Source organism: Camellia sinensis, chromosome 1 (assembly GCF_055761805.1).
Source record: "Camellia sinensis isolate YWXY chromosome 1, ASM5576180v1, whole genome shotgun sequence".
NCBI classification, from domain to species: domain Eukaryota; kingdom Viridiplantae; phylum Streptophyta; class Magnoliopsida; order Ericales; family Theaceae; genus Camellia; species Camellia sinensis.
The window spans coordinates 62,692,823-62,702,019 of record NC_138961.1 but is presented as its reverse complement, the minus strand read 5'-3'; the positions used below and the strand labels follow the sequence as shown (position 1 = coordinate 62,702,019).

General features: G+C 46.6%; 1 protein-coding gene across 1 annotated transcript; it reads left to right on the top strand.

The window, feature by feature from the left end:
- The first annotated feature begins 2,325 nt into the window (after nt 1–2,325).
- LOC145795158 (uncharacterized) lies at nt 2,326–6,317 on the top strand. The gene is made up of 3 exons (XM_082878204.1): nt 2,326–3,910; nt 3,998–4,580; nt 4,690–6,317. Exons 1-3 carry the CDS (start codon nt 2,375–2,377, stop codon nt 5,661–5,663), a joined length of 3,093 nt encoding a protein of 1,030 aa, XP_082734330.1. The 5' UTR covers nt 2,326–2,374; the 3' UTR covers nt 5,664–6,317.
- Nucleotides 6,318–9,197: the final 2,880 nt, after the last annotated feature.

The following is a 9,197-nucleotide window of genomic DNA, read 5'->3' as shown; positions in this document are numbered from 1 at the left end:
GTTCGGCTCGCTCCTGTGACCCAAGCCGCTGCTCACTGTCGGTGCTTCATTTCGGCCCAGCAACGCCACTTCAGAACTCCGAACAGAGCTCAGTCTTGCTCTGCCGAAGACCACCACTGTTTGTGTGTTACTTGTTACAGCCTTAGGTGCCGCAGCAGCCGCCTCAACCTGCGCTACTGTTCTTTGCTGCGCTGTTGTTCACTGATTATATTTGCTCCGAATACGCCAACACCGCGATCCTAGCCATCGCCCGTTCAGCTCGCCAACTTCAATGTTTGCTCACTCCGGCGCCACTTCATCACGATCTCGGTTTGTATTGTTCTTGGCCACTCTCTCTCATGGGCGTGGCCTTCAGATCTGTAAGTATTTTATCGAAACCCACTCTCGATCCTCTTGCTTTGATGAAATCTGAATTTCTTTTGATTTGGGCCTTTGAGATTTGTGGGCATTGTTTTATATCAATTTTGAATTTGAGATAACTGAAGCTTCCATTGAATCTTGACTTGCATATGAAATGAAATCCTGAAATTCATATTCTGGAGCTTCATTTTTGGTGGGCCTTGGTCTTCCTCTCAACTAATTTCATTTTTTTTTATTTTGCTACTTGAAAATCTGTAGACAAGTATATATATTGATTATATATATATATATATTTTAGCTTCGAATCTGCTGGTGCTTGCTTTAGATTGAATCTGCTGGTGGTTCATTTTTTTTTTTTTTTTTTTTTCACTTTGCTGCTTGACAAACTTTGGGCAAATATATATATATATATATATATATACTGATTATCATATATATATATTTTTTTGTTTAGAGCTCGGATTAACCACATTAGCCTTGGCTTGTGCACAATCAATCGCTGCTTCCGGCTTCAGTTTATCCGACGTCGACCACGCACGTTCGCCCTCTCAACGCAACGTGTGTGGTCTTGCCCAACCTAGCTCCACATCGCTGCTTCCGGCTTCAGCTTATCCGATGTTGACCACGCACGTTCGCCCTCTCAACGCAACGTGTGTGGTCTTGCCCAAGCCTAGCCCAGTCTTGTTGATTACAGTCTGTAAAGCCTCTCTGATTTCAGCTTAAATTTCCAGTATCGGCTTCGGACTTCACCTCTCTAACTGCCCAAATTTGTAAGTATGACATTCGACCCCCTCTTCCGAATATAAATATATTTAAATATATATAAATATATTTTTGTGGCAATGTAGAGGGCTCAAGCAATCTGATGAAAATAAAAATAAAATAAATAAATAAAAACTGAATCTGAATATGGACTCAATTTTTGTGGCAATCCCAATGATATTTTTTTTTTAGCTCAAACACCGTGATTTTGGCCATATGGAAACATGCACTAGCACTTGAAACCTTATTGAGGTGCTTGGCTTGAACATAATTTGTTGAACTTTATCACCGAGGAAAGGCCGAATATAACTTGTTGACTAGTATTTGAGCTCCATTTTTGACATGGAGAGGGAAAACCCTGGACTTATGAATATGGACTTTGGAAAGGACATTCTTGTAATTTGCATAATGATCCATTGAATCTTGCTACTGATAAGCAATGTAATATACTTCGGATCTCGGGCCTGAAATTTACTATTGAACTTCACTCTGTCCAAATTTTGAACCCCGTATAAATTGGACCTTTAATATAGAACATAGTGACTTTAAGAAATTGACCCAATTGAACTTCATCATGAAGCGACCTATGACATTGCACCTCTTATTGATGATAGAAGACGAAAATCTATATGTTGATGATGCACCCATTGGTATTAAAATTTGTTGAGCTTGAAGAATATCCAAGAAAATGAATTGTTGATGACGTCCGAAGTTGAATTTGTTGATAAACCCATCATGTTGCATGTAACAATATTCTGAATTTTAATACGGTCAACTCTTTAATATTTATACAGGTTATTTCAGCCATATGTCTTCTCGAAAGAAACCCGTTGTCCCGGGGTCATCGGAACCGGCTCTCATGAAAGAGAGGGATGTACCTCCGGTATCTGAGTGGAGGAAATCTCCTTATTTTGGTCGGAAGGACCCCTTCTGGCGGGCGGCTACCTCTACCACTTCTCTTCTATCTCCGAAGGGGGCTCCATTATGTCTCACTGAGGACACTAACTCTGGCCAGGAGGCCCTCATTTCTCCTTCCTCGGTGCTACGCTTTCGGATTGAGCGGGGGGACTTTCCATACTGTTATCCTCAGTTCAAGGCCTTCTCAAACCCTCCTTTCGGTTGGCAAGAGTGGGTCGATGATGTCCTCTCGGACAAGAGCCTCTGTCAACGGCTTCAGGAGGCTCGGCTATTGATTCCGGTGAAAATATCTAGATCTCTATCCATCCGTCGCAACAATGCTAGCCTGGAAGCCATGGCTCTTCGGTGGAGCACCGAGACACACACCTTTATACTTGGCCAGCACGAGATGGGGCCCACCCTTGAGGATGTGTTCATGTTGCTGCGTCTGGAAGTGACCGGCCCTGATGCCTTCGACCCTGAGCAGACACCCCCCGAAGATGATTCTTTGATCCAATCTCTGAAGCTAAATCTTCAAACTTGTGGTCGGTGGAGTTCTGTTTTTGATGGTTCAGCGAGGAGGACTAGTCGAGTAAGGACGGACCGTGCCTCCTATACTGCATGGATCCGTCACTTCTTCAAGGATCTTCAGCCCTTGGCCAGAGATGCTGACCCTGACTCTCGGGAGTATGAAGCCGGTCCGATGTATGGCTCCAGGCTCTATTTCTTGGGATTTCTGGCTTGCTTCCTTTCATTCTTCATTCTTCCGAGCACACCTCCGGATTCCCTCAATCCTTTCGTCTTCCCCTTGGCAGTCCGGCTCTTTAGAGGAGATCGGATCCCTTTAGCTCCCCTATTTCTTGGGAATCTCTACTATCGGCTGGATCTACTACATCGAGATATGGTTCGCTCCGTGGGTCGATATGAGCCTGTCTCCTTTATTCACAGCCAGTTCCTGCTATGTTTCTTCTTCGAGAGGTTCCCAAAATTTGCCCCTGCTCCGACTGTATTTGAGGCGGAAGTTCTTCGGGAGATAGTGGATAAAGATGGCATCCCCGTGCTCAATACTGATGGGTCTCGGACATTTGAGAAAGCGAAGTCTTGCCAGCCGTTGATTACACGGTGGTCACGTACCATTTCCACCTTATCCTTGAATACTCTGGTGGATGATCCCCGACGCTTTGTGGCACAGCCGTATGTATGCCCACCTGTGGGTGTGGCCACACCGCTTATCTATCATGGTTCCTCCCGCTCGGTGTCCTTTCCTTTGCCGAAGAACATCCCTGCACCCTTTGTTGATATGCTGATTATGATCCGTCCGAGTTCATTACCGGTGTGGCATGAGGAAGGCGTTGATAGTGCCGTTTATAGGCCTGACCGTGTAGCATGTCAATTCGGGTTTGATCAATGTGCCCCGGGGCCAGCACCTCATTTATTATCATTTTCAGAGAGCTACGGGCGCTTCAGTCGCCGGCTTATACACACCGTGCTTCCCATATCCGGCTCTTTGACGATGCCAGGCTTGAGCCGAGTAGGGGGTTTCACCCCCTCTTTCAGGCGGTATTGGCAGAAGAATATCGATGCGTTTATTGCATTTGTCCAGAGCAGACCGACCGTATGTTTGCCTCCGCCGATTTATAAGAAGGATTCTTCTCTTCGGCTACCCGAGAGCCGAAAATCTGACCACATGTACGAGGGTTTCTTCACTTCATCTGCTCCAACTGACCCTTCTGCTCGGGCATCTGCTTCTAGCTTGGCAATTACTTCTCCAGAGCCAGTCCCTTTGAATAAGGCCTCTGGTCCTCGGACGACCCGCCTTAAGAAGATGGCTCACAAGAGGACTTCTGATGCCAGTCCTTCCGCTCCTCGCCTTTCCAAAAGGCTTCGTGAGGTACCCGAAATTCTTGATTTGAAGCTACTTTCCTTCTTGCGACTATACCTTCTAAAATGAAAACTTTTATTTGCCCATGTTATGTAGGATCCTGCGGTTGTTGACGTTCTCGGTACCGTGGCTCCTGGCCATGCTGCCTCCCCCAGGCCGGACTCAGACTTGGACGACACCCTCCCTTTGTCTGCAAGACTTGTGAAGATGTGCACCCCTCGTATAGCAGTTATAGATGACGATGATGATGAGGCTGAGTCCTCCGATCATTTTTGTGACCTTATTCCACGCACGCGTCGTCATCGCCCTACCGTAGCTGAGGAGGAGCACTACCTTGGTGACGAGTTTGTTGGGGCTCACCGTTCTGATGTTGAGATTGCTGGAGGGACTGATGCCACAGAAATTGATGTCGCGGGCCATGCTTCTAGAGGCGATGTAGAGATGAGGTGCGCCTCTGGGAATGGTGTGGAGGTGGATGTGCTAGAGATCTCTGAGACTCGCTCTGGCACTTATGGTGATTCTCATCCTCCGGCCCTCCTTCCTTCTTCAGGGATGACTACTACTGTTCAGGCTTCATCAGACATTGAGATCGATCAGGTGGTCTCTACACGACCAAGTGACTTTGTTGATGCTAGGAGTCCTTCAGTTGCCCCTGCTTTGCATATTGATTCTCCCTCTGGTAATCTTTCTTTCTGAAGTTTGTCATTTACTTATATCTGTGAGAAATCTTTACTTAAATGACTTTCCTGTTCCCTACCTCTAATAAGGCCTTCTTATCTTTTCTTCAGTGTTAGCTGCTAACGGGGTCTTGCCTTCACCTACCTCAGACTCTGCTCCAGTGTTAGCTGCTACCGGGGTCCTGCCTTCACCTGCCTCGGACTCTGCTCCAGTGTTAGCTGCTACCGGGGTCCTGCCTTCACCTGCCTCGGACTCTGCTCCAGTGTTAGCTGCTACCGGGGTCCCGTCTTCACCTGCCCCGGACTCTACTCCGACTCTCTTTGTAACTCCTCACGGTTCTCCTTCTCAAGGGGGAACACCTGCCTTTGAGACGACTGCTAGAGGTTCTTCATCGCCAGTGCCTTCAAATATTTTGGATTTGAATCTCAGTGATTTCCACATTGATAGTGATGCTTTTGGTCTTTCCCCTTATCGTTCGGCATTCTCAGGCTCGGGACCTCTGCCGGGAGTTACCCCTCCGGGTGGTTCATCTAACCCGATAGACATTGGGGAGATTCCTGAGACTAGCAGCTTTCCGGCCCCAATTCCTCCTTCAGCTTCTGGCAAAGTATCATTTCTCCATTATTGGGTAGCTCCTGAGTTTGCTTCAGTTCTACAGCTTGTGCATTCAAGTTACCCGGAGACCTTTGCTTCATTTGCTTGCCAGTGTCCACTCATTCAGACTGCTCTTCTCGAGTCTTTTGCCACTATCTTATATAGCTTGGACACGCAACGGTTGTGTGACCTTAATGGAAAAGTAGTCGAGACGGCGTATCAGGGGATCTCTGACATGGAGCGTCACCAAGTGGACTTATCATGGCTTCGGAAGCGCCTGGATATAGCTTCGAACGCCAGTCATCGGCTGGAACTTATGTCTGTGCTTGCCTCTTATCGCACCTCTATAGATGAGACAAAGGTAACTCTTCGTGAACTTGAGTCGGGTTATGCTCGGGCCTTGGAGACTTTAGAGGCACACTCTACTGTTTGTCCTCCAGATGTAGATGTGACGGGCAGCTTCTTCGAAGGTGTCTTTAGGAAAGATTGAGTTTTTTTTTTATCATTACTTTCTTGCCCCTTTCGATAAAAATGTTTTATCTAGGACAATGCAATGAAATGACAAAATTTTTGTTGTTTGGATATTTTCGCATTGTTTTCTCATTCTACTTGATAAAATATTTATTTCGAATGATAGAACAATCATATGCACATGTTTATAAAAGCTGAAATATTCTCATTAGTTCTTCAACTTTCTTGACAAAAGCATAATAGATTCACTGTAAGTGATGGGATAAAACATACACCATAGAGAAAACCAGCTTCTTCATAACGCAAGGGAAATACAACCTTTAGACAAAGTAAGAAAGTGAAAATGAATTTCAACATAGATGAGTCCAACTATGGGTAGTAATGCTTGATAAACTTTGCATTGAGCGGGCCAGTTCGGAAGCCGTCTTCAACCCTTACAAGTTTGTAGTACCCGCTTGAGCTTGCCTGAACCACCTTGTAGGGCCCTTCCCATTTTGGAGAAAACTTGGGTAAAGGCTGTCCTCGCATGATTGGGTCTACAATCTTCCATACTAGATCACCTTCTTCAAACTTCCTTGGTACCACAGTCTGGTTATAGGCTCGGGCGATGGACTCATGATACCTTTCCATGACTTTTGCAGCTCTGTCATGCTTTTCCTCTAATGCTTCCAATCTGGTGGTTCGAGGCTCCAATACCATTCCCGAGGCGAGAGCCATTCGAGCAGATGGCGTTTCCAACTCTATAGGTAACACTGCCTCGGACCCATACACAAGGGAGTAAGGAGTTGCTTGAGTTGGCTTTCTCTTCGAAGTGCGATACGCCCATAGGGCTACTATCAACTGTTCGGACCAAGTCCCCCCAAACTCATCCATCATCTTGCTCAGAATCCTTATCAGTGTCTTGTTTGTGGCTTCCGCCTGCCCGTTCCCTTTTGGATAGTAGGGTGTGGATTTGTGATGCTTCACTTGGTAAGTCTCTAGGAGGCTCTTCACATCTTTGTTTATGAAGGGAGTGCCGTTATCCGAGAGGATGGTGTTTGGTACTCCAAATCGGCAAATGATATTCTCCTTGATGAAGTTCGCAACTGCAGGCCCCGTAGCGTTCTTCAGAGGAATTGCTTCGACCCACTTTGTACTCAATTCTGTGGCTGCGAGAATCCACTTGTACCCCTTAGAAGATGTGGAGATGGGCCCTATCAGATCAAAAGCCCAGGTATGGAACGGCCATGGCGTTCGGATACTATGCAGGTCTACAGCTGGAGCATGGATCAAATTTCCGTGTTTCTGACAAGTCTGGCACCTCTTCACGTGATGGGATGCATCTGACTCCATGGTCGGCCAGTAATACCCAAGGTGTATAAGTTGCTCGAACAGCCGAGCCCCTCCTTGATGTTCAATCTCGTGGGCTCTTCCGAGGACTAGATCTGACTCCTCCTTGGAGAGACATCTCAGGGGAGTGCCCTCAATACTTCTTCTATACAGCTTGTCCTGGTCAAGAAAGTACCGCCTCGCTCTCCTCTTGAGGTGTGCAATGTCCCTCGGGCTCTCAGGTAGTGTTCCCTCTTTGAGATAGTCAATGTAGACTTGCCTCCAGTCAGGGGTATCAATTTCAAAGCAACTCTCATCCTCCCGGATGTATGACTGACACTTGGGGCATTCCCTCTGTAATTGATTTGAGTCCTTTTCCATCTCGGGCCAATAATAACCTTGTCTTTGGATTCTTCTATACAGACTGATATCCCCATCCCCGCAAGACTTTTCATGGATCTGTTGTAGCCGGAAGCTTGCTTCTTGTTGGCCAATACACCGGGCTAGGAATCCGGTACCTCCTCGGAAGTAAAGTTCACCTTGAATAATTGTGAATTGGGCGAGCTTGGCCATAGTCAGTTTTCCAACTTTGCTTCTGAGTTGCTCGAGGACTTCTCCTCTCCAGTCCTCCGGAAGGCCTTTGTCTTCGGGTATTATTGAAGGTTCTGTTCTATTCTTGATAACAATTGTTGCCTCTTCCTCTGGAATGTCAACTCTTGCCCCTAATGTTGCGAGGGCATCTGAAAACTTGTTGTCGGAGCGAGGCACATGCTCTATTTCGACCTTCTGAAATTTGTCAAGAAGCCTTTGGACTGTTGTTCGATATGTGGCCAAGGCAGGCTCCTTTAAGACGAACTGTCCTGAAACTTGCTTCACTATCAGCTTTGAGTCCCCCCGGATCCGAATCTTCTTGATACTGTGCTTCTCAGCTGCTATCAAGCCTAAAATAAGAGCCTCATACTCGGCTTCGTTATTCGAACAATGGAAATCCAGTTTATAAGACAAATATAACTTTTCCCCACTTTTGCTTGTAAGGACTATCCCGGTTCCTCCCTTCCCTCCGGCTGCTGCTCCGTCAAAGCTCAATGTCCAGAAGCTTTCCTCGGAAGCCATAGCTGCGTGCACCTCTCCTCTTAATTCTTCATTCACTGGTTCATAGTCACCACTTGGAAATTGGGCAAGGAGATCAGCTAAGGCTTGGCTTTTGATCGCCTTGGGGGCTACACATGTGATCTCGAATTCACCCAATGCTAACAACCATCTTGCCACCTTCCCGGTTAGAGCAGGCTTGCTGAGGAGGTATCGGATTGGATCACTTCTAGTAACAATCTGAATCTGATGTGCTAGGAAGTAATGTCTGAGCTTTTGGGCAGTGAATACCAAAGCTAAACAATGTCTCTCTACTGGAGTATATCGGACTTCTGCTCCTCGAATCTTCCGACTGATGTAATACACCGGGCGTTCTACTCCATCTACATCTTGGACCAATAATGCCCCTATGGACTTGGGGGTTGAAGTTAGGTACAACATTAGAGGCACCCCGGGCTGCGGGGCTATCATGGTCTGAGGCGAGGTCAAGGCCGCCTTGATTCTCTCAAAGGCCTTTTGGTGCTCTTGGTTCCACTCGAACTTGGCATCTCCTTTTAACAAAGAGCCGAAAGGCGCAGAGATCTCTGCCAGTGCTGGGATAAACCTCCGAATATAAGACACCTTCCCGAGGAACTTCTTTAACTCCTTCTGAGAATGCGGGGGAGGCATTGCTCTGATAGATTTGACCTTGTCTTCATCTGCCTCGATACCATGCCTATGTACAAGAAACCCGAGGAACTTCCCGGCCGTCACCCCGAAAGCACATTTGAGAGGATTCATTCTCATTTTGAATTTCTGGCACCTCTTGAATACCTTCTCAAGGTCTCGGAGATGGTCTTCTTCTTTCTTGGATTTCACCACTAGATCATCAACATAATCTTCCACCTCATGATGGATCATGTCATGAAAGATTGCAGTCATAGCCCTTTGGTAAGTTGCACCGGCATTTTTGAGTCCGAAAGGCATGACTGTATAGAAGAAGTTTCCGAGAGGTGTTCTAAAAGCGGTCTTTTCTGCATCCTCTTCAGCCATCTTAATCTGATTGTATCCACTGAATCCATCCATGAATGAGAACATCTGGTGTCCCGAGGTAGTATCCACGAGGGTGTCGATGTGAGGAAGAGGGAATTCATCCTTCGGGCAAGATTTGTTCAAA

Excerpts from the sequence above, each read along its gene's own strand:
- LOC145795158 (XM_082878204.1), top strand. The coding sequence starts at position 2,375 with ATGGCTCTTCGGTGGAGCACCGAGACACACACCTTTATACTTGGCCAG. Across the intron at positions 3,911-3,997 it reads TTTCCAAAAGGCTTCGTGAG|GATCCTGCGGTTGTTGACGT; the intron begins GTACCCGAAATT and ends CATGTTATGTAG. Across the intron at positions 4,581-4,689 it reads GCATATTGATTCTCCCTCTG|TGTTAGCTGCTAACGGGGTC; the intron begins GTAATCTTTCTT and ends TCTTTTCTTCAG.